This window comes from Narcine bancroftii, chromosome 7 (genome assembly GCF_036971445.1).
Source record: "Narcine bancroftii isolate sNarBan1 chromosome 7, sNarBan1.hap1, whole genome shotgun sequence".
In the NCBI taxonomy this organism is placed as follows: Eukaryota; Metazoa; Chordata; class Chondrichthyes; order Torpediniformes; family Narcinidae; genus Narcine; species Narcine bancroftii.
The window spans coordinates 103,060,319-103,086,749 of NC_091475.1; the positions used below are offsets into that span (position 1 = coordinate 103,060,319).

At 40.5% G+C, this 26,431-nt stretch overlaps 1 protein-coding gene across 5 annotated transcripts in view; it reads right to left on the reverse strand.

Annotated features, from left to right (window-relative positions):
* The window catches only part of LOC138739144 (protein diaphanous homolog 3-like), a 481,652-nt gene that overhangs the window by 167,477 nt on the left and 287,744 nt on the right, over positions 1 to 26,431 (reverse strand). For all 5 annotated transcript variants that reach the window (XM_069890655.1, XM_069890654.1, XM_069890657.1 and 2 more), the window contains 2 exons: positions 24,819 to 24,982; positions 24,166 to 24,301 (listed from right to left, as the gene is read on the reverse strand). In XM_069890655.1, the coding sequence (XP_069746756.1) occupies positions 24,166 to 24,301; positions 24,819 to 24,982 (300 nt within the window). The remainder of the gene's footprint in view (positions 1 to 24,165; positions 24,302 to 24,818; positions 24,983 to 26,431) is intronic.

Consider the following 26,431-nt stretch of genomic DNA (forward strand, 5'->3'; position numbering starts at 1 on the left):
TATTACAGGATGGTATGGATAAAAAAGGTTGGGATAGATCTAAAAGTAAATGGGAAGCGGATACTGGTTTTATTTTTTCCGAAGATGATTGGTTAGATATTTGTTATGATAGTGTAGCTAGATTGATAAATGCACATTATGCAATGATTAATTACAATTTTTTACATCAATTATATTTGACACCTGAAAAATTTTAAAAAAAAGTGGTTTTAATGAAACAGATTTGTATTTTAGATATGGTGATACGGTTGGAACTTTTATTCATGCTGATATACATATGCAATCTTTTTGGAAAAAAATTCAATCGTTTTTAGAATATCTGTATAAGATTAAAATAGTTTTAGATCCAACAGTATTTTTATTGGGTAGTTTGCAACCTCTGAAAGGCTTGGGATTAAATAAGTTTCAGCTTGCTTTTGTATATTTAGCTTTATCCGTAGTGAAAAAAATGTTTTGCTAGTACATGGAAAGATACAAATATGATTGATATTAATAGATGGCATAATGAGATGAAATATTGTTTAATAATGGAAAAATTATGTATGTTTTGCATGATAATTATAATTTTTAATTAATAAGCGGCTGTTATATTCGGAATATTTACATTTCAATTTATTTTGATTAGATTTTAATATGAATATTTAACTTTTTTTTAAATATCCTTTTTTCATGGCTCTCTTGAGGAGAGTTGGCTGAAGGGGGGGGGGTTCTCTTTCTTCTTTTCTTTTATATACATTAAAAAATGTTCATGTTCAATTGCTGTATGTCATATATTATTTCTTTTTTGAACGAATAAATAAAGTTTAAAAAAAAAAGAAGCCATGGATGACTTTGGAGGTGCATGGGCTACTCAGGAACTGAGATGCTGCCTTCTGAGTGGACAAGGCAGCTCTCGCGACTGCAAAAGCCAAGCTGTCCAAGGCCATTAGGTAAGCAAAGCGTGTGCATGCCCAGCGCATTAACAGTCACTTCCTGGATTGCAAAGACATGTGACGCATGTGGAAGGGCATCAAAGTCATCACTAACTACAAGACCACACCATTTGCCTGTGCTGATGATGCCTCCCTCCTAGACAAACTGAACAACTTCTACGTGCTTGAGGTGAAAAACCACTTGCGACAAAGAAAACCACCACTCCTCCAAATGATCAGGTGCTGTGTCTTGCAGTGGCTGATGAGAGGAGTGAGCTAGGCAATGTCAATCCACAGAAAGCTGCTGGACCGGATAATATCCCCGAGAGAGTGCTAAGGGGATGTGCAGCTCCCCTTTAACATATCCCTGAGAAACACCATGGTCCCAACGTGCTTCAAAGCTGTCTACCACCCTGTTGCACTCACACCTATTGTCATGAAGTGCTTCAAGAAGCTCACCATGAGGCTCATCAAGCACTTGCTGTCCCCATCACTAGATCCCCTGCAGTTCATATACAACCCAACTGCTCAACAGATGATGCCATCACCATCGCTCTCCATCTAAACCTCATCAACTTGGAAAATAAGGACTTGTATGTTTGAATGCTGGCTTCCCATCAGGGAGACTTCAGACAGTAACAGCATCTCCTAGACCATCACATTGAGCACGAGGAACCCCCCCCCCCCAGGGCTGCATGCTTAGTTCACTGTTCTTCGCACTGCTGACCCACAACTAGGCAGCTAGACACAGCTCATACCACATTATCAAGTTCACTGATGACACGATAGTAATAGGCCTAGTTAGAAAGAGTGAGGAGTCAGCATACAGAGATGAGGTGCAGCCACTAACGGACTGGTGTATCTGAATGATAAAAAAAAATGAAAGAAATGGTTGTCAACTTCAGGAGTGACCGGAGGAACTTGATCTGCTGACCATTGATGGGTCAACTGTTGAGGTCGCCAAGAGTATCAAATTCTTTGGAGTGCACTTGGTGGAGAATCTCACCTGGTCCCTTAACATCAGCTCCATAGCCAAGAAAGCCCAGCAGGGCCTCTACTTCCTGTGAAGGCTGAGAAAAATTCATCTCCCACCCCCATCCCCACTACATTCTACAGAGGATGTATTTAGAGCATCCTGTGTAACTACATCACCACCTGGTTTGGAAGCTGTACCTCCTCAGACTGCAAGACCCTGCAAAGGATAGTGATATCAGCAGAAAAGATCATTGGGGGCTTTCTTCCCACCATGAAGGATGTCTACAACACTCGATGCAGGAGAAAGGAAATAAATATTGTGAAGGACTCCACACACCCCTCGTAAACTGTTCTTCCTTCTGCCATCTCTTAGAAGTTACTGCAGCAGCAGGGGCCTTGCATCCAGATTGGTCAAGTTTTTTTTCCCCTCAGGTCATCAGACTCCTGGATTCCCAGAACGTGTGTGCGTAGAGTACCTTGGTACTGGGGAATTTTACACCATATGTCTTGATATCTTATATTTTATTTGTTTAACTTCTATTTTAATTTATATTTATGTAAATATGCTTCATGGTCCTGGAGAAACACTATCTCATCTTGACCGTGCAAGCATGGTATGAACAATAAATAAAGACAATTTGACTTGACTTGGTTATATAGAATTACCTTACCTAACCTAAGGTCTCCACAGTCCCAAGATCAATATTAAAATCAATGTAGGCAAAAGATTTTTTTTTTAAAACAAGCGCAAGACTAATTGCAGGTTTCTCAAAGTTCATGCTGAAGAAGTTTAGCTTGATCCAGTCAAGGAAAATATGCAGCAGATCAGATCAGCAAGTCCTGAAACCTTCTGCCAATTGCACTTGGAAATACAAAACACATGCAATCTTAACATGATGTTCAGGAAGGAAGAAGAGAAGGATGGGAAAAGTTGTACAGAACGCTTCACTACTCAATGATTTTGAAATGTACTTGTCACAAAATACCTAGAACAAAGATCAGGTTCTTCTGCGAACAGACTAACAATTCATCTCTAATATTCATACAGCTGTGTAAAGATCCTAATTTCCAGTACAGGATTCCCACAGAAAGGAAGTTCCATTAGCACCAAGGGCCACATAAGAGTAGTGTTATTGAGCCTGACGCCTGCAGGAAGAAAGTCTTTAAAGCTCTTGGTTCATGCTTTCTTACTCTGAAACTCTCTTGCTCATGGGAGGAGAGAGAAGAAAGTGTGTCCATGTATCTGTTGTTGCAGAAGAAAATATGGAAACATGATTTTTTAAAGTGAATTTGGACAAATTTCCTGCTCAGCAACTTCTGTGGGTAAAAAGCTAATTAACTCTTGATATGCTCACTTTCACTGAAGAACATTCACAAGTTCCATGCTGCTAAAACAAAAAAACTAATGCTCTCTTCTAAATTGCAGTAGTGCAGATTATATTTCAATCACTGAATGTCTACGTACATGGAAGGAATCCATTTGGTCAACTGCCTACACTGGTTCTACATCTGAGCCATTCAACTTATTCTCTTCCTTCACTCTATCCTCAAAGCGCTAAAATTTATCTTTCTTTCAATAACTTAATCCAGTTCTCTACTGAATGCCATGATTGAATTTGTCTTCTCCAGGCCCCTGCTGCCATCAGTGTGTTCCAGATTCTGATCACTCTGTGACTGAAAGAAAATGCCCACAATTCTTAATTTACTGCCTGAAAAAATTGTCTAAAATGCTAAATAAATTAGTGGCCTTTACTTCCTTGTTTGTTTTCTGTGAATTCTTCAACTTGTTCAGTGGTTTAATAGAGAACCTTGTTGTTAGAACCCAGAAATGCTCAAGGAAAATTAACATCTTATTATGCTTCTTCATTGCTACCAAACAGCAATCTTCTCTTCAAACTGAATTGAAGAATTCTCAGACAGCCATTGGGGTAAGAGTGCGCAGTATCTTAAAATGTTAAGTCTATGAAATCTCTGATAATTTTTGAACTAATAGTAAATCAAAGAACATACCTGTCATTTTAATGGCACGTAAAATACACAACTAAATGCATTGGTTGCAGATTCAGCCGCATCTGGGCTTCAACTTCTTCACATTTAAATTAAAACATGGTGAGTCAGGATTGGAATGCAGAGGTTGGGGATTTGAGGGGGAGATCCTCTAGTATTCCTGCTTGTGGCTTGAATTATGTTTGATAAAGAGAGAGGAGACCCATTTCAAAACTCCCTTGAAGTTCTGTTGTAATGGCAGCAGTGCAATTGAAGTGTATTAGCCTCAGGTGTTTACACTAATAGGGAAGCTGTACCTCCTCAGACTGCAAGACCCTGCAAAGGATAGTGATATCAGCAGAAAAGGACTTGGGGACACCAAGTTAGTGGCTGCTGTCGTCCAGGCAACCAAAGAGGTGCTTTTGAAAGAGAAGCTCATGTTGACAGTTCTGAAAGGAAAGATTTTAATGACGGGAGAACAGAATCATGCACAACATCAGACGATGGAAAGAATAAGTTAAGGTGGAGGATCAGCAGAGTGTTGAGAATATGGTAAAAAAAAACCAAAAGGCAATTCTCTGGTGAGATTACCTCAGGGAAGAAAAGGGATGAGTAAAGCGGTATAGATTCAATGTGAAGGAAACATGTGAGATGAGGAAGTGGAAAAGGAAGGCTAGCTCAGAGAGTGGTGAGAATGCAAAGTACCCAGATATTCTGAACAGTCCAGTCTCTATATTGTTAACAACAAACAGGATAAGAGTAATTTGTTAGGTGACTAAGATCCACACTCCTGTTCGGCTCCGAATCATGGGTCCTCTACCGGCATCACCTACGGCTCCTAGAACGCTTCCACCAGCGTTGTCTCCGCTTCATCCTCAACGTCCATTGGAGCGACTTCATCACCAACATCGAAGTTCTCGAGATGGCAGAGGCCGACAGCATCAAATCCATGCTGCTGAAGATCCAACTGCGCTGGGTAGGTCACGTCTCCCAAATGGAGGACCATCGCCTTCCCAAGATCGTGTTATATGGCGAGCTCTCCACTGGCCACCGAGACAGAGGTGCACCAAAAAAGAGGTACAAGGACTGCCTAAAGAAATCTCTTGGTGCCTGCCACATTGACCACTGCCAGTGGGCTGATATCGCCTCAAACCGTGCATCTTGCCGCCTCACAGTTCGGCGGGCAGCAACCTCCTTTGAAGAAGACCGCAGAGCCCACCTCACTGACAAAAGACAAAGGAGGAAAAACCCAACACCCAACCCTAACCAACCAATTTTCCCCTGCAGCCGCTGCAACCGTGTCTGCCTGTCCCGCATCGGACTTGTCAGCCACAAATGAGCCTGCAGCTGACGTGGACATTACCCCTCCATAAATCTTCGTCCGCGAAGCCAAGCCAGTGGGGGCTGGGAATGGTCTTTTCTGAATACAACAAAGTGACAGACATAGCAAGCAAGGAAGTAAAGGGCTACTTTGTGAGTATGAAGAACACAAAGGGATTGCAGGATCATGAATATGCTTGAAAATAGACAAAATAGAAAATAGACTTATTAGATTTTTAAACCACCATGGTGGAATATAAGTGTAAACAGAAATTGAAATAGATGGGTTATTAACCTGCTCATTTGAATTTGTGTCACAACTAATGTTTTGAATAGGAATTCCTGGGGCAGGTTTTTCCTCTTATCACCAAAATCAGACTGGCAAGGTGAAGACTTATTAGCTCTCAGTGTATTTTTTAGTCCAGCCAGTTTGCCTGTGCTGAGATAGCACTTATGGATGCTCTATGCTGAAGTGCTAGAACAAATAGTGTGATGCAGGGTCAGACAAGACAGCAGTTTTACACAGTGGAAAATAAGCCATTATATTTGCATGTCAAAATCTACACCATATAACAGTTACATATAACATGTATCAAAGAGAACTTTTCATTGCAATCTGTTAGTTGCCATAAAATTATGACATAATTTTAAAATGCTACCATTATTTCATCTTTGCCTTTGAATACTCGCTTGTATCCCACTGATGCAGAATCCAGTGCTCACCTTCCCTTTTTTGAGGTGACATCAACCAGTATTGCCATTTCTCATCATCTGTGCAAACAGATCATTATTTCTCTGTCCCATTTAATTTGGATAAGTACATAGTTTAGAGATACAAGCTGAATATAGGATACAAGAGTAGTGTGGTTGGCATGGACAACTTAGGCCGAAGGGCCTGTTTCCGTGCTGCTGAATTTCTTTACACTATAACTTCATGAAGAAAGTAATTACTTTATTGGTCCTGTCAAAGAAGACCACCATGCACTCATCCGTATAGAAATGCACTTTGCAATTAAATATACATCAGCCATTGTATTAATGTGTTTACGTATTTTGTTACTCCATTATTACATCTATTTGGTCCAAAATTTGGAAACACAAGCTTGATTTCAAGTTCAATTAATGTAAACCATGAACAGGTTCTCATGGAACATCAGTTCCTTGACTGGTGCTGAGTGAATGACTTCTACTCTCTGTGTTGTAGCCAGTTTCTTACTCATCCCAATTTCATATGATCCAATCTTACTCCAGAGGTTACTTCATGATTTGACTAAACATACAGATTTTTGAAATTCAAAATACATTACACTTCATTTACTTTTCTGACCTTTGAAATTATATCAACTGACCTTTTGAATTACTTCAACTGTCTGTCAGTCCTCTGGCACCATTTGTAAGAAATGTTGATAATATATGCAATGATGCTATTTCAACCCTCAATTCTCTTAATATTCATGGTTGCAGTCCATCCAGATGAATGTCATCACTCCCTTTACATGTGATTAACCAATCAAATATTCTGTAACTTCCTAATGCAAGTATTGAACATTTTCAGTTGTCTTCTGTCATACCTATCCTATTGATCTAGGAAAATAACGAGGTGAGGCAACCAAGTCATACTTGTGTCACTTAAAAAAAAAAGATTTTAGATGAAGTATCTCATAGATGTTATTAGGAAATGAGACATGAAATTTTGTGTGATCATATTCTTTGATACAGGTTTTTGAAAGAAATTAAATCCATCTGTTTAACTATCTATTATTTTGGACTTATTGGAAAATGAAGAATCTTGTAATTTTTTTTGTTGACAGTCACTTGTCAATGGAATCCTGTCAAACCAACTTGCATGCCCATTTGCATTTTAAAATCATGGACTAGGATCTCTGCATAAAAACCAGCACATCAGCCCGGAACTGCTAGCTTTTAATGACATAATTGTGTAGAAGGGACTCCTAAGGGAAGGCAGAAGTCCAGATCTCTGCCTCACTGATCACAATTGTGCTCCTCTTTTGATTTCAGAGAATCCAGAAGAGTGCACTCTTCTGGGAAGTCTCCCCAGTGAACAGGTTAATACAAAAAAAGTCCTTAGAATGAGGAAGAAAGCAGAAGCTATTGTTTAACTGAACTGATTTACATGCATTCAATTATTTCACTTTTAAATTATTTCAATTATAGAAAAAAGTGAAGGCAAATTTATTTTTTGGGTGGTTTTGAATTTTTTTTGAATGTCAATGTTCTACACCATCTCCAAACATTCCATATCTGACAGATAAAGATCCTAGAGGTGCTGCTTGTCAGTTTTGATGAGAAAAGGCCGAGTAGAACACAGGCTCTATGTACCAGTGGCTTGTTGATCCAGGTATCTTGCCAGTTTGGATGGCCCATCAGCGACAAGAGTTCAGTGTAATGTATACCATCAACCCAAAGAAAATTTCATTGAAACTTCAGCTATCTTATTCAAGTTCAGAAATGAATTATTTCCATTTTAAAAAGGCTTATTTTATTTTTTGGGAATCAATTGGAAAGCAAATTTACCTGACCAGTTTCAGTCAAGGTGTAATTTCGTGGTGATGTTACCTTGGTGATTTCGTACGTTTTGGGATCACATAGTTAGTGTAGTAGTTAGCACAATGTTATTTACAGTGCCAGCAATTCGGGTTCAAATTCAGTGCTGTCTATAAGGAGTTTGTACATTCTCCCATGCTTGTGTGGGTTTTCTCCTCATTCCAAAGATGAATGGGGCTAGTAGGTTAATTGGTCACATGAGTGTATTTGAGGGGTATGGGCTCTTGAGCTGAAAGGACCTGTGACCGTGCTACATCAAAATATAAAAATAATCTAGCTAAACAAAAAATAATCTAGCTATCTCCTCGCGTATGGTGTAGTTTGTACAATGCTGTTACAGCACCAGTGAACAGGACTGGGTTTCGAATTGTGCGCTGTCTGTAAGGAGTTTTACGTTCTTCCTGTGATTGCATAGGTTTTGCCTGGGGTTTATGGTTTCTTCCCATCAATCAAAATTTACCGGGAGTGGGGGGGGGGGGGGGGGGGTTGTAGGTCAATTAGGTGACAAGGGCTCGTGGGCCAAAAGGACTCATTATCATGTTGTATTTTTAAATTAAAAAAAAATTAAAACACTACTGAGTGGCAGTTCTTAAAGGGATTGGGAAGAGGGCTGAAAAAAGGAGCTTGAAGCTATATAAAAATATTATTGAAATACCTCCTATACCCACAGTTCAAATGCATTTGCGATCTTGTGCTTGCCCATAATCTTATCAGGCTTGTCCTACTGGCAAGGACAGAAAAGTGCAATAGCTGGAAGCACTTGTGAAACTTCCACTGTGTTTGGAAGCATGGACACCAGGAAGGACTACAAATATTAATGATAAATAAGGGTCTGCATCACCAACCCCAAACTATCCTTTGCTTTCTTTTAGTCAAACTGCATTTTCAGGAAAATAAAACAGGGCCCAAGGGTATTCTACAAGAGGATTATGCTGCATTACTCCCAATTCTCTGGACATGGACTGGGAGGCATGAAAGAAAGAGGTGGCAGTGTCTGCTTCATGGTGAAATCTTCATGGTGGTCAGATGCAGCGATTCTGTCCCATGGCGCTCTCACCTGGAACATCTAACATTGAAGTCCCAACCATTCTCTTTCCCAAGGGAATTCATCAGTGTTACCCTGATTGCAGAATACATCCCTCCACAAACAGTGGAGGAACAACATACCATTACCATCAAACACTGCTGGAATATAGCTTCTCAGTCATTGCTAGTTTAAAGAAGGTATGCCCAAGCTATCACCAGCACAACCCCAACAACACCAAGGAATTGAACACACTCGATTACCACTGTACTACTATCAGGAACACCCACCACTCCATCCCTCCCCTATACTTTGAAAATAAGATCACTGGTCAGTGCTTTCTCCTGCAGTAAAAACACAATTGCTGGAGAAATTCAGGAGATCTTGCAGCGTCCATGGGAGGTAAAGAATATATAAATGATGTTTTTAGCCTGAAACATTGGTTATATACAGTATCCTTACTTCCTATGGACACTGCATGACCTTCTGAGTTGCTCCAGCAATTCTGCATTTTTACTGCAATCACAGCATCTGCAGTCTTTTGTGTTTCACTTTTTCCTGAACAAAATCAGGAACTGAAGAACACTGCACTGGTAGAGAAGACTGTGCAGAGTGGGCCTGGGGAAGCAGAAGAGCAGCTTTGTGACTGTTGGGAGTTGGTTGACTGGGCCACGTTCAATGTTGTGGGAGAAGACCAGAATAAACATTCCACAATTCTATGGACTTTACCAGGAAGTGTGTAGATGAGTGTGTCCCTCATACTATACTGGTACACACAAATAAAAAGTTGTGAATGAGCCAGGAGATCTGCGGACTGCTGAAGACTAGATTAGTAGTGATTCAGTTATACAGGAAGTCCACCTATGATCTCTGGAAGACCATTACCAATGTAAAAATACAATTGCATCTAAGCTAGAGTCTGATAGAAGCTCAACAGCTTTGGCAGGCCTTGCAAGCCATAATTTGCTATAAACCAAACTAGGTAGCATTTGAGACTGTGACAAATTACATCCAGATGAAATCAATGCTCAAGAAGGTGACCTGTCTCAATAACTATTGTCCAGTAGCACTGATGTCCATAGCGATGAAGTGCTTTGAGAAGATGGATTTGGCACAAATTAACTTTCTCAGGAAGGACCTGGACCTACTTCAATTTGCCTACGACAACAGGTCAAAATTAGATGTCATCTTGCTGGCCCCCCCTCTCCATGTCAGATCATCTGGACAACAGCAAAAGCCACATCAGGGTGTTGTTCATTGACTATAGCTTGGTATTTGACACCATATCAGCAAGACTGATGAATCAAACTTAGGGGTCCGAGACATTCTTCCTTACTTTGCAACAGGATCTTTGACGATTTCATCAGTTCGCTCCAATCAGTGCAGAATGACAACACACCTCCTCACTTTCCACTAACACAGGGATCCTTGGGGCTGCATGCTTACTCCTCTGTTCCATTCCTTCTACCTACAATGTGTAGTCAACTGAGACTCCAACAAAATCTCTAAATTTGCTGACACCATCATTGATATTGACAGAGATCAAGAATCTGGTTCTGTGGTATCAGAACAACGATCTTGTTCTCACCATCACTAAGCGGGGAACAACAGTGGAGAAGATTAGTATCTTCAGGTTCTTGAGTCTTCACATATCAGAGAACTTTTCCTGGGCCAGTATCATGAGGAAAACATCAAGAAAGCTTACCAACACTTTGACTGTGACAGAGTATTTAGAGGTAGCTTGGGAGGAATTCTTAGAGCAGCTTGCACACACACATTTCAGAACACGGAATTTTTTCAAAGTGCTTTTTTGCAGAAAGAGCAACGAAGTTGCAGAATACAGCTGGCCTGGGAGAGCATGCGATCTTTGCAGGCAGACTCAGAACAGTTTTGCTCTCAGAGAGGGAGGGTATGAAACAGAGAGAGACGAGACAGAAATCAGTTCCAGAAGGACAAGCTGACAAACTTTGGAAGGCTGCCTGGTCAAAGGAGAAGACTGGCAGTCTGAAAAGTGACCTGAAAGAAAGAGGATTATCTGGAGAACCCTGAAGGGGGCAAGTTTCATCAGCAAGACTGATTGAGAAGGAATCAGTTGTGGATGTCGTGGAAAAGGAATTGCTCTCTGAAAACCAGCAAGAACCCTCTTGAGTGGTAACCATTTACCTGTTAAACACCAAAGCCTGGTGAACTTTGTTAATGCCAACTTCTGTGCACAGTACAAGAATTGCCTGCAACCAGTAAGATTGAACTGTGATCCAAAGAACTTTTCTAAACTTAAATATACATTACACACACCTGCACTTAGTATTAGAGGGGGGATTAAGTTGGTTAGGTAGGTTAAGTAATAAGTTAAAGTTTAATTCTGTTTTCTTGTTCAATATAATTAAAAACTACTTTTGTTTAAATAACCCTGTGTTGTGGGGCTATCTATTGCTGCTGGTTTTTGGGGTCCTCTGGACTCCGTAACACTACTTTGAGGCATTTGACAAGATTTGGCATGTCATAGTGTAAACTATTGAACTTCGATGGGCGTACTGTACTGGAAAGTAAACCAATGAGTTGTATTCCTGCTTTGAAAACTCAAATGCCCAGGAATGCAGAAGGTTGAAGAAAGAAGCACAATTCCATCATGAGCTTCAATCTCCCTACATGAGGTACAGTTTCAAGAAGGCAGTTAACATTGTGAAAGATAGCCAACACGCTGGCCAAGTTCTCCCTACTACTACCTTTAAACGGAAGGTACTAAATCCTAAAGTCCAGTATGTCGAGAATAGTTATTTTCCAGGAATCTCTGGACCATTCCCATTCAAGTCGCCTGTGGTAAAAGCAGAACACTTTTTTTGAACAATTGGTCAACCAGCAGCAAATGTTTTTTTCCCTCTTCCTTTTATAATTTTTATACAGTCATAGTTTTTACAGCACAGAACCTTCTTCCTAACTTCTTCATGCCAACCAAGCTTGTCCTATTTATCTTTTTTCCCCATTGTGGCGTCCTAATTGTATTTAATTTGTGTTTGTATGTTTACCATCACTGGGAAGCTGGCACCAAGGAAAATTTTCGTTGCATCTGCAAGTTCTAATGATAAACTCTCATTAATTTACTCAACTGCTACTATAAAATGCCTTTCACAACCTTGCTGTCACAAACATTTTACAACCAATGAAATACTTTTATGTGTTTTCACTGTTGTATTTCAGGAATTATGGCAATTTATTCATGCAAGTTCTCACAGAGCAATGTACTCATAAATGGAAGAAATGACCTGAAGTAATTTCACCTAAACATTGCTCTCTATTCTATCTGTATTCAGCTTTCAGTACATATGTTCTTGTGCTAATTCCAACACATTGCCTTATTGTGCAGAAGAATCTTTGTGCAGAATAAGTTTTATTTCACTTCAGTACATTAATGCCCAAGGGAACCATTTCTACTTGGTTTAGTAAGAGGCTTGGCTAAATGTGATCTGCTCTTGTATTCCAGTGATTTGACTGGATAGCAGCAATAGAAGCCACCCATGTTACTGGATTATGGAAATTCTTCACAGAATTCACAAATTACAACCCAAAATTCTGGCAGATGAAATAAAAACTTCTCTTGCTGAATTTAAATGTGAGGTGGGGGATTAATTAATACAAATTGCAAACGAAACAACAAATACTTTTTTTTAAGTCACATTTTTTCCTTTTTAAGATATTTTTATTAGGATAAAAAATTAAACAGAGTAGTGGGCCGAACAACCATGCAATTAGACGGGCTGAATCGCCACCCGTCGTCTGACACAAGATGGCGTGGGCCCCCCTTTCCTTCTGAGAAGCCCATGGTTGGCAACACATGTTACTTGGGGGACAGCACCGCTTCCTGGTTGTGTGCCGCTGGACAGGTAGCGATGCCGCGACATGAGGCCAGCGTGCTCCTCACAGGAGGTGGCTGTTCCCCTCAAGCAGCACAAGCTATTCAAAATAAGGTTCAGTTACTAGCTCAGCCTCATGCTCTGTGGACATCTCTCATTTCAGTAGCGCTGCCGTTAGCAGATGCTACAACAGTACAATTATATACAGAAATACAAATTACAAGAGAGAAAAAAATCAAAACCCATAAATTCAAAGCCTCGACCGTTATACAAGGTTGGAAAAAAAACCTAATGTGTGGGTATAAGTGACGACAACCTGGAAAGACAGCACAGCATCGAAGGGTATAGCAACACTAAAACTTTAGATTATGGTAATGGTCCTTAAAAGGGCCACCCCATGTCTTTAAGAAATTAGTATTTAAATCATTAATGGCATATTCAATTTTTTCTAAACTTAAACAAGACATAGCATAATTTAATCATTGTGTGTGGGTAGGTGAAGTGTTATCTTTCCATTTAATCAAAATTGCATGTCTGGCTATCAATAAAATAAAAGATAAATTTCAGTTTTGAGTTGAAGTCAGTAAAACATCACCATCTTAAGATGATCTGAAAAGAGCAATTCAAGGGCAAGATTCTAATTTAATCTTAAGAATCACCAATAATGTTTGAAAAATATCTTCCTGAAATTTTTCTAAACTTGGGCAAATCCAAAATGTGAATCAAAGAAGCCTCAGCAATTTTACATTTGTCACAGAGGATTTATATTAGGATAAAAACGAGATCATTTAACTTCAGACAAAGGTACAGTATGGACCACTTTACATTGCACTAAACAATGTCGTGCACAAAGGGAGGTCATATTAATCAGATTACAAATATAATCCCAAACCTCATCAGAGAATGAAAGATTCAAATCTTGTTCCCAGTCTCTCTTGATCTTAACGAACTCATGGTTCTTGACCAAGCATATTTTGAAGTGTACTCCTTTCAATTTCTAAGGTGAAAAGGCAATGCAGTCTCGTGATTCCAAATACAGCTGCCACCCACTCCAAGGATGGCTTTGTCAGTTTCCAATGCAAATATATTTAGTTCCCCCCACCCCCGCCACCCCTTCTGCAAACCACAGAAATTTATCTCTATTAACAGCATGGGACTTCATAAGAAATAGTATTTTATGACATGCAAAATCATGAGGGGCTGTTTTTCTAGGAATGCAACCCCATTGTTATGTAAAGGTTGCCTATTTGCATGGAAAATTATGTCCCGGGGTTAGATGTAAAGGCTGGGTGGAGCGAGAAGGACCACCTGCCGCACATCCACCAGCTTGACCACAAGTAAACTGTAGTGAATAAAATAACAGTAAAGTCTTCATCAGCTCTAAATGTCAATAATCTAATTACACAGCTAAGAGCAAGAGACACATGAATTGAGAGAAATAAAAACAATTTTTTCACATGACAAAAATCAAACTGCACCACCCAGCCAGCCCCTCAGTCCAATGCAAGGCATATTAACCATTTCACCTGTCACAGGTTATATATCCAGTGTGACTGGTGGTAATGACCATGATGACCATCGTTTTTTAAAAAAAAACGTGTTATTCCTCAACATTTTAAGTGATTTATGATCACTGAGAAAATTTTAAATTTTACACAGCCAAGTAATTTGTCTTTGTAACGTAGATTCAGACGTTCATCAGCTTCAATCCAAGTGGCCACTCTGAATGATCTCTTCTGGAAGGTCCTTCCACACTAAAATCTTAGCCTGATGATGCAGCCAAATTTAGTGAAACCTTATCTCCTTGACATTGAATGTTAATTTTTCTCTCTTTCAACAAGTTCAGAAAGTGATTCAGTAGCACCCATTTGTCTGGTTGAGTGGAGCTTCAATAATCCTCAAGAAACTCTCAACACCATCGAGTTCAAGCCAGCCCACTTCGTTGGTACACCATTCATGTCCTCAAGCATTGTTCATATTTGTCACAGAAACTTCCCCAACAAATTCCAAAATCACACCTCAGGACAGGAGAAGGGCAGCAGGCACATTGAAATATCACCCTCTGCAAGGCCCCCTTCATATTGTACAGTACCCTGATTGGGAAATATTCCATGCTTCCTCTAGTGTCACTGGCTCAAAAAAAACAGTAGTCCTCAGCCTTTTTTCCCCCACTCACATCTCACCTTAAGTTATCCCTTAGTATCCATAGAGCACCTATGCCATAGGTGCTATGTAATTAGTAAAGGATTACTTAAGGTAGCATGTGAATGGGGAAAAAAGGTTGAGACCACTGCCCTAAACCATGGAACTCCCACACCAGAAAAACTATTGCAGTAGCTTCTCCAAACACATGTCATTCAAGGATTCCAGCTCTAGTTTGTTCAGCACCATTCAGCACAGCAGTTAGAATGAGCAATGATGAAACTACAGTGGGGTCAACAACAATGGAGCCTGACAGCTTTTTTGAAAGCTTGAGTTATTGCCATTGTTTTGGCAACTAGTGGTTTTCAATTTATAAAGAAGAGCAAAGATGAAGGTTTCCAAAGCATCTGAGCACTCCTTCAGAGCTGAGTGAATAATTAGGCTGTTGAGAGCAAAACACTTTTCATGATTGTGACTCCATCAGAAAGATTCATGCTTTCACTTCCAAAAAATTCAACCTGATCACTGGAAAACTGAGATGAAAACACAAATTGCTGAAATCAAGAACATAACCTCAAAAGGGTGTGAGAGTCTTCAAAGGGATATGGACATTTTAAGTGAATGAGAAAGAATTTAAAAGAGCTGCTCATCCCTATTTGAAGGCTTTACCATTCAAGAAGATCATGGTTTATCTTTTAATTCAGTGCTATTTTCCTGCACCAGGGCTTAATCGCTTGATTCCCTTAATAACAAAAATAATTATCAATCTCTGACTGGAACACACTCAACGTCTGAGCCTCCACCACCACCACGTACACTCCGAAGATCTATGGCACTGTGACAGCACAGTAACAGGCCCTTTCGGCCCACAAGCCACTGCCGACCAATTACACCCATATGATCTCCAACCCCTGGTACGCTTCGAACAGTGGGAGGAAACTGGAGGAAACCCACGCAGACACAGGAAGAACATACAAACTCCTTACAGATAGCACCAGATTCTAACCCCAGTCACTCCAACAGCATTGCAGTAATTGCTATGCAAACCATGCTGCTTCACTGCCCTTGCTTCGCTGCAGGTTTATCCTTGATTTGGAAAGAACAACAAACCTTCCAGATAAGATCTTACGAGAACCTAGTATAATTGGAGCAAGATGCACCATGTCTTGTTCTCAAGTCCTCGTGCAATCAAGCCAATATAGTATTGGTCTTTCTAATTGCTTGCTGAATCTGTATGTTAATTTTCAATGATAAACATCCAGGAACAGCCAAGTCCCTGATGTGGTGGAACACTGTAATACATACATTGTACTGGTACTGTACAATGATACTGTAACTCCTCCCCCTCAAGATTCTTAACAAAGGTTGTACTGCCCAATCCCCTCCCTCAATACAGCCTTGAAATCGGACCAACAGCATTTAAGATATGACTAAGTTTATAGTGATTAAAGCCTTATTAATCTGGACTTCTGGTCTGTCGGGTCTAATTGATAGCGCTATTATCTAATCACTATACCTACATGCCATGGACAAGGCTATTCCAGGCAAAAAGTTGGACACGAATCCCAAGGATCCAGAGGCCTCTGTAAAATTTGACTGGTGTCAAAGTGGCTGGACTGCCTGAACACCTTTATGAGATTACACAACATTTGGGAAGAAGTCGATAAGAGACCCGCTGCTTGCACAGGTTGGCCACCGTGTTTTCCAGATTATTAGAGACTTATTCTGCTGCTATGGGGCTCCTGCAAAAGCAGTATCTGGCCCTGAAGAATGTGAACAACACCAGATACCTCCTGGGCAGCCGTCAACAACACCTGGTGATTCCGTTGAAGAATACATGTGGGCCTTTCGGAAGGTGGAACAAGTTTGTGGCTGCATCGACGTTATGGCAGCTGTCTACCAGGAGGAGCTGATCAGGGATTCCTGTGTGGCTAGTCTTAGTTCTCTCCATATCAGACAAATGCTCTTGGAGAAGGGTGATCAAACACTGCAGGATGTGGCCAGTGTCGCCAAGGCATAAGAGATGGCCCAACAGAACGCAGAGGCAATGCGGCCACCATGTGGGGAGCATGGGCACCACCATCTTGGGATGCAAGGTCCCAAACAGCAGCCACTATTGCTGAGCACCCAAAGTGGAGCCAGACAAAGCACTCGCAGAAGAACTGCCCTGCCAGAAGCGTGACCTGCTCCATCAGTGGAAGAAAAGGACACTATGCAAGGGTATGTATGTTCAGACCTTCCCCATGCAGTGCTGTGTGCAAGCAGCAGCTGTCACCCTCTTGGACCATGTCATTTCCAGCTCCGCCTCTGGTCACGGAGAACAGCATGGTGGGAACCTGGGCATGAGGGCTGGGGTCAACATCACTTCTGGCTTCACTTCCGGCAAGAACCGCAAGTGAATCTTGGGGGCAGCCATCTTGGAGGTTGCTGCACATATACAGCAGCAGTGAGTTAGAAAACTAACTGACACTGGCATCCATTGTTCTGGACCAGAACAGCCTACATCAATTAGCAAGGTCTACCATGGACATCGAGGTAAATGGGTGCATTACAAACTACTTGTTCGACACAGGAAGCACTGAAAGCTTTAGACACCTGGGCACTGTATAGCGCAGATCCATCACAGTGACCCAAGGCCACTGTAAAATCTTGTTGGCCTTCAAATCCTACTCCCCCAGACGCGGCTGGGGGAGTGCAGCTGGGACGTTCAGGTGGCTGTGGAGAAGAAGCCTGTCACCTGAACGTGCCGGCAGAAGGAGAGCTGCTTCCGAATGAACGCCGGCTTCTGTGGACTGTTGTCCAGTCCTGCCCATACTACCTTGATGTCATTTGCAGTGCGTTGAGGCTGAGAAGCCTCCTGAAGCCATCTCCAAAAAGGGATGGGTGAGAAGCTGGAGACTAAATAGTAGCCGTTCTTAAGCCCACGAAGGAAAGTTGATAATGACTAGATAGGAAGACAGGCGGGATAAATTTGGTCGAGTTCGTTGAGAAATAAAAATGAGCCCTACTCTGCACCCAACCTTCGCCTAAAGAAAGTAACACTTTTTTTTTACCCTTGAACATCGAAGTGAGTCTAGCTCCAGTCGGGCTCAGCCTGGGCTGTCAGCCCGCCTACTCCAGCCTGGATCAGCAGCCTGGGCCTGAGAGACGAACCATACTCAGCCGATGAGGAGATCTTTCCTCTCGCTCCCAGTTCACACCACTTACTTACCATATACCAGGCCCCGAGAATGATGGTCCCAGTGCGGACATGGCAGAAGACGCAGCAGCGAGTACTGTAAAAGCGGCCACCAGCCGTCTTCAACACCATCACTGAATCCGCTCACTGACTGCCACCCACTGCCTGAACACAGGATTAAGATCATGGAGCAGAGAAGAGAAATGCTTATGGGGATGTTGGCAGTCAGTAATAATTTACTCAAACATTTATTTTCAATGTCACTCTGAAGGTCCCGAATACGATAGCTTTAAGGTTGAGATGAGTATTCCAATTTAATTGTTGCGCTACCGGTTGAAGCATAGAAATAAATATTTCCTGTTTTAATCTTAATGGGATATTTTGCATCCAACCTTTCCAGGTGGGATTCTAACAATTTGGCATTCTTCAAGTAAAAAGATGAGCTGAGGGAAAAAAAAGATAAAAGAGATGGGGTGGATGGAGATCCTGAAGCCCCTCCGAGTCCCGAACGTGCCATTTGCCTCCAAACTCTGATCAGCCACACCAGGAATGGAGATCGGAGAATTCAAAGTGTGGGAAATTTGAAACTTTCCTATCGCAATATCCTCTCCCCTCCATCTGTATTGGGAGTAAGGAGGTGGGTGGGTGTGGGTGTAATTACCAGTGCCACAGGTGAACAGTTACTGGATGAAAAATTGTTCTTAATTGGTGGAATTTTCTCCTTCAAGTTTGCATAATCATAGAAACATTCAAACATCAGTCAATAAATGACCAGAAACCTAATTTCCACAATACAATTCTAAAGAATTGAAATAATAACCAGGTGTTTAATTACGTCACTGTGACACATTTAAGATGAGGGGACAGTTAAAGGACGGTGTGCGGGTGAAATATTTCATGCAGGGAGTGATGGGTGCCTCGAACTGGCTGCCAGAAGTAACGGTAGAAGCAGATACAATCGTGGGGTTCAAGAGGCTGATAGATAGATGTATTAAAAAAGAAGGGGTGGAGGAATGTCTACCAAGAGCAAGCAGCAGAATTTTAGACTGATTTGTAGTTCATAAAAGGGCAGCTGACGATTCAGATGTGGACACTTCCTCGGGCAGTCATCATATTCGGCACAGACACGTGGGCCAAAGCGCCTGTTCTGATGGGAACGTAACAATCCTTACATTAAAAAAACCGCGGACACAGCTATGATAGTTCGTAAATTCCAATGGGAAAGTGGGTGAAATTTGGAATGCTTTAATGGGGCCAACTGGTAAACGGAGCAGGTGCGGGGAATCTCCGCAATTTGTATGTGGTTGTGAATGAATTGATTGCTTTCCCGGCTTGACAAGAGCTCAGAGGGAGAGCTGAGAGCAAATGCAAAGAGAATAGTTGGACACCTTAAGATGCACCAGGCTTTGGATCCCGACCTGACCTCACACGTCTCTCAGGTTCACTGCAGTATAATACAGGCCAGAGTTGATGGCTGATGACATCACTGTGACATCAGCCCGCTTCCTGACAACCAATGCTGCTTTCAGGTGCAACGGGGGATTCTCGGAGCGGGAGATTATAACTACAGGAAGAGGGTTAGGTAAGAGCTCCTCCTGGCTGGGTTCTCCACTTTCAGGTGGCCACCCGACAGCCGCATTGGAGTTCAATAGGCGGCTTTACAGTCAGGTTTCGTGGCCACCTGAAAGCAGCTTTCCCCATCCCTCTGTCTTCTTTCCTCCAGCTATTCACCCACTTCCCGCTCCATTCAGAGAGCCTTCCTTCCCTCATCCAGCGATTACCTCCTGCCTGTGGGATTGTGCTCCTCCCCCCACCATTTTCTTCGGGTACCCACTAACATATTGTTCATACCTTTATGAAGGGCTCAAGCCCAAAATGTTGCTTATGCATCCTTCTCTTTGTTATATAAAGTACACAATTTGACCTACTGAGTTTCTCCAGTATCGTGTTTATACCATTTTAGAAAACTGATTTTGTGCCATTTCTGAGGGATTGGCATCAATCCCTTTGAACTGTGCTCAGATATGGATTCTAGTCTTCAGCTGAAGCCTAACCAATGTTTTCAGTATGCTTAACCTAAGATTTCGGACTTTCAAGTTCATGCTTGTACATATAAAGAGCTCCTTAATGCTTTCTTTAAAATCACCATCCTAAATTGCATTGCTAGCTTTCTGTACAGCTGCACCCAGCCTTTTGCTCCCACATTCCCTTTGAAGTTCTATCTCTTGCCTTGTATTGCATGTTCTCCTTCATCCCTCCAAATCAAAAACATTTTATTTCCAGTCAATCTGTTTGCCCATTCCATCAGCTGATAAATACATTCCTCAATTCTGCTAACATCTGTTATCCATTAACTACAGTTTTTTTTTCAAGCTTTGAAATTATATCTTGTACCAAAGTTTGTCAGCAATGCAAAATCAAAAGAGCAACAGATGGAAAACCAACTGCACAAGATAATAGCACATGGAATTAGTGTAAAATACTTGTTGGAAGTTTGGCCAACTAATACAAAACAGAGTTGGGAAGGATGGAATATTTTCAGATTGCACTCAATAATTAGTGGGCACCATAGAGTTCAGACATCAGTTATTTATAGCGTACAAAAATAAACTGGACTCGGGGATCGAATACAACCAGGTGAAACAGCACTTCTCTGGACCATGATGCACAAAATACATTTCCCACATAGCACATAGGCAAAATAAATACGTACAAATCTTCTGGAATATTTTACTCAGTTTCATTTTGTCAGAGACCCAAGGTTACAGAATAGCCATCTCACAGTAAGTTATTACCGAGCCTGGCAGTCCTGTTTCTGATGCTCCTCTATCTCCTCCTGGATGGAAGTAGGTCAAAGATCCAATATGATGGATGGTAGGGATTCTCAACAATTCTTTGAGCTCTATTTAAGCAACATTCACAGTGAATGTGATCAATGGAGGAAAGGGAGACCCAAGTGATCTTCTCAGACATTTTTTATAATATTCCGTATTCACTTCTGGTCCAATGCTTTGCAGCTACCATACCACAGCCAGACAGGCTGCTCTCAATTGTGTTCTGTGAAATATTGTCAAAATGGGAGCTTGTCACCTTGCCCTCCTCATCCTTCTTCAGAGATGTGGGTACTGCTATGCCTTCCTCAATAATGAGATGGTATTGTGGGTCCAGGATAGGTCATCTGTTTCAAGTATGCCGATGAACTTTATACATTCAACTTTCTCCACGATAGGGCAGTTGACATGGAGTGGAAAGTAGTTGACCTTCATTCTCCTCAAGTCCACAAGCATCTCCTTTGCCTCATCCAGGTTGAGATTCAGGTTGTTATTCTCGTAGCATTTGACGAATCTCCCAGTTTTTTCACTGATGCTGATAAGGTCAACTGCTGCTTTATTATCTGCAAACCTGATGACTCTGTTGGAACTGAATCTGGCAGTGCAGTTATGAGTTAGCAGAGTGAACAGTGGCAGGTTGCGCATACAGGCCTGAGGTGCATCTCCATGTTCAATGTGATGGAACGAGAATTTGCCACCAACCTGGACTGATTGTGATCTTTTGGTCAAGTGGCATCATATTTAGTGCAGCATTAGGCGCCACACTATTACAGCACCAGTGACCCAGATTCAAATCCGGTGCTGTTTGTAAGGAGTTTGTATGTTCTCCCTGCCTGGGTTTCCTCCAGGTGCTCCTGTTTCCTTCCAGTCTTCAAAATTTATGGTCATTGAAGGTTAATTATGGAATTTGGGTGGCCTGTTCCATGGGCCAGAAGAGCTTGTTTCCGTGCCACATATCTAAATATAAAATTATTTTTAAAAAATTCAAAGCAGTCCAGAACCCAGCTGCAGAGTGAAGTCCCAACAAGTACAATTTAGCCACCAGCCTCTGAGGTATGATTAAGCTGAATGCCGAGCTGAAGTCAAGGAACAACAGCCTGGTGCGTGAGGCATTGTTCTCTAGGTGGGTCAGGAAGGAGTGGAGGGTCAAGGCAAAAGCATAATCTGTGGGCAAGTTTGGAGATGGGCAAACTGGAATGGGTCCAATATCATCGGGAGGTGCAATTTGATATGTTCCATTATAAGTTGCTCAAAGCACTTCATGATGGTTAAGGTCAGTGGGATTGGGCAATAGTTATTTAGTCCAGTTACTGTGGGTCTATTGGACTTCATGAAGATGGAAGCTGTCTTGAATCTCATGGGAACAGTGGACTGCTGTATCTAGTTGTTTAAATGTTAATTATTACCTCAGTCATCCAGGCCACACAGTCCATCAGCACCCAACCAGTAAAGTTATCTGGCGTGGGTTCACCTTGGATCTGGTTGTCCTCACCCAATGCAGAGTGTCTGTTCTTCAGCAGGAGAGGGGTTTTCCTTGGTGCTACATTTTTTGAAAAAAAATCAAACCACAGAGAAGGTATTCAACCTTTCAGTAAGAGAGGCATCATTGTTACTGACTTGTAGGATTGAGCTTGTCAGTTACTGAAGCAGTGCAGAAGAATCAAGAGATAAAAAATGGAATATTGACGAAGATGCCAAAAGTGAATGAAGCTTATTGAGCGGTGAAGAGAGTTGAGCAGACCAATATGCCTACTCTTTCACCTTTTCTTTACATTCTTATGCAACTCTCAAGGAATGTTACTCTATATTTCTCTCTTGCTCCACTTGCTGCTCAATAGCAGCCATGTTTCTTTCATTTCACCGACTAGAAGTTTTGTTTCCATGATGTAAAATTTTGTGAAATACTTTGGGAAGCCCAGGTGTGGACCAAATCAAGCATTTTCATCAACCAGTAAATAGTGTAGACAGAGAAATGAAATAAAAGACATGAATCGACACAGTAAATAGATAAAACTGCAACAAATGGAGTTCATTGGTGGTTAAGGACTTTGACCATATTACTGAGATATGTGCATATTACGAGTAGTTGTAAATGTTAAGTTTGGAAAACAGATCACGAGACACCATTTACTCAGGTGATTGATTTCAGTCAAAGAGACACAACTTTAAAATTAGGGTAAGGCAATTAACAATAATGTCTGGAAGTGCATCCTCACATGAAGAGTAGAGAGAATCTTCCCCCAACAAAGTGCTTGAGTCAAGTAAACCTGCAAACTTCCAAATTAAGATCTGATCAGCTTTTCTCAGGCAATTTTATTCAGGTTATAGAACTCAACACACAAGAGAAATTTAATGTGCCACTCATGCTCAAATTGGGTGAGTAGCACAGACACAAAGCTGAATGACGTAGTCCTGTTACTAGCCCTGCAAGGAAAAAACAACTTTGGAAACAATTTTTTTTAAAATTTTCAATATGCGTAATGTAGTAGAAAAGTGAATCAAATACGCAAACAGATTTATAATGTCAAATAGCAATTAAGTATATCAGAAAATACAAGTACCATTATGTTAACTGAAATAAGGATTAACTCGATGGAAAGGGAACTCATTCGCGATTAGGATCTAAGATTTGGCAAAGGAAACATGGGGCAAGGGGATGGGGGTGATGGGAAGTGAGATGAAAGTACTCAGTTCATTAAATGAATTACAGAAAATGCACGGAAGGATCAGCTGATAGTTTTTAAATTTCTGATAGGCCACAATGCTGAAACATACTGGGTTCAATTTTAAATCATCTGAAGCAGCAAAGAATATGCCAATTATTATTTTCATTATTTTTATTATAATTATTATTTTTATTCATACCAAAGTATAGATTAAAGGAAACTCGCTGTGTTCATGCAAGCCAAGAAATAGCTTTCTATTCCACTTCAAAACTTTTCCCAGAGCCATCAAGCTTAAAGGACATCAACTATTAATCAAAGTAGTTTTCAAGCAGAAATAGGAGTCCAAAGCATAATGAAATGCACCTAATCTCTGGGTGCCTTTTCACCAACATTAAAATAGTAAATGCAGCTGCTTGGATTATGTAAATTAATCTAAAACACTGGAAATATTCATAATGAATCATTTACATTGAATACAAAATTCTCAATAGGTGTCTCACCAGTTTAGATATAGAATAAGAATAAAGTTGCCATATCAGATGTGCATTAATCAATCTACAACAAGGCTGAATTTAATCTCTTTTCTTACTGATCTAAACATTGTCATGTATTTTGTGCTTTTAAAGCAAATTACTTGATGATAGCCATAAAGATTAAATGGTTCTGTTTTCCTGATCTGTTTAACACTGCAATGTGCGTATTGGGATTTATTTTACCTGAATTCTTCACAAGTAGATTTTGCTTCTTTTTCTGTCTCTCTTGTTTTTCTTTCTCTGCCTTTTCTCGAGCCAACCTGACACGCCACAGCTTTTCTTCTGCTTCTCTTTGCCTCGTGTTTTCTTTCATAGCTTTCTTTAGTCAAAAGTAATGAATGTTTAGAAAAAAAAAGATTCAATGGACCAAAGATGAAATGAGGAAAAAAATTGCATTAACATGGTGAATGATTTCATTTAAGTCAAAGGTTTTTCACAATTATTGTTCTTAGCTTCCAGGATATGGAAAAGGAAATTCAGTAGTTATAAATTTCATTAGAACTTGAAAGCAGGTTATTATATCATGTTCAAATAAATACAACAGTATAAATCACTTCTCTGACCTTCTGATATGTATTAGTTCATTTTAGAAATACATAATTAGTATTGAAGGCAGATTAAAAACAAAAATAATCTGATAAATCTCTTTGGTAATAACATTGAAGTGTTTTATTAGCAGAGCAAAGAGACACTAATTAGTTTGTATGTTCATAACATTTCTCCACTTATTTAATTAATCTAGCATAAAAATTGTTATTTTAATCACAGAACTGACAATAAACTAAATATGAAATGGTTGATCTTTACTTTCAAAGTGTTTCATTACATGAACATACCAAAAACATGGTCCTGAAGTTACTGATCTCATTAAAAACTTCCTCAATGGTGACTTTCTTGGGATTGATTACAAAATAGTGCATCAGCTCATTGTAAAGCTTCTCCATATTTCTGTGCATGTTAGCCAACTTATGACACTCTTCACGGGCATAACTGGCAAAACTGTGATGCATTGTTAAGGAAATACAGTTACCATGCAAAGAAGGAAAATGTGAGAAATAAACCAAATTACATGCTTACGTTTTTCATAATATTCATTCACCCAGAACTGTCTCTTAACAATAAAAGCTACTGAATTGATAGGTCAAGAGAAGGTGGAGTATATTTCCATATCTTATAGGTGAAAGCTAGGTGTGAATGCTGCTTATTTTTGATGACTTTTCACCCTTCTTTTTCTCCTCATCTTATGTTCTACACCTTTCATACACTGTTATTTAGCTCAGCTTCAGCAAGAGATTAACAGGATCCTCGATTAACAGCAGCAAAATTAGCTGATTGACCTATGATCTATCCCAAAACCACCACATTCTACATGTTGTATTTTCTGCCTCCATCTTGCTCTTCTACCACATTTTCTTACAATGCTGAGACTGGGTTTCACTCCTTTGAATTATTTCAGAAGACTAAATGCTTCATTAAAGTCTCAGAGGATTCCTATACCACTCACATCTTTTAACACTTCGAGGCGAACAGGCATCGATGAATTTGAAGTCTATCTGGTTGCGGGCAAATACTGCTGCAATCAGTGCTCCAAGAAATATTGAAACATTTATGCATCTTGCAGGAATAAAATATATAGTACAAGCCCAAAACCTCTTGAATGTGAGTTTGAGCAGCGAACTGGATGACCTGCAATCATTCAGGAAATGAAGCATCCTGAAGGCTCCACATCGTGCAAGAATTGGATAGAATTCCCCCCATCATGAGAATAATGATTCTGAAATGAACACCAGATGGGAGGTAATTATTTACATTACATCAAGTAGCTATTTTTATATTTACTCTTCAAAGCAAGAGGAAGAAATGCCTCAGTCACAGAAATTTAAAAAAAAAATTAAACATACAACACTGTAACAGGCCAATTTGGCTCTACGAGTCTCTGCCACCCAAATTACATTCCATTAACTCACACCCCAGTATGTTTTTGGAAGGAAACTGGAGCACCCAGAGGAAACCCATTCAGACATGAGGATAACATACAAACTCCTACAGATAGAACAGGATTTGAACCCAGGTCCAATCCTGATCGCTGGCACTATAAAGGCATTTAGCTTACCACTACGCCAGAACCATGTTGAATTGAGAAAAAGCTGTTAGATACAAAACTATTGTTTTGAATGGTTTCTCAAGAAATTCTAAGTTCACAAATAAAATCTAAATTTGTTAAATTATGTTCCATTAATGTTGTAAAGTGGAAGTTGTGTCCTAACATGATCTTCAACTGGTGTGCTGCAGATTACCTGCTCTTGAACCTGTTCTTTCTTCCACAGTGAAGCTGCCTCCCCACTTAGTGAAGAGGCCCAGAAGAGCACAGGAGTTCCAAGCCTAAGTTACCAACTCTGAAAGGTTTTTCGACAGTACCACCTCATGTCCCCCTCTGAGTTGTCAAATA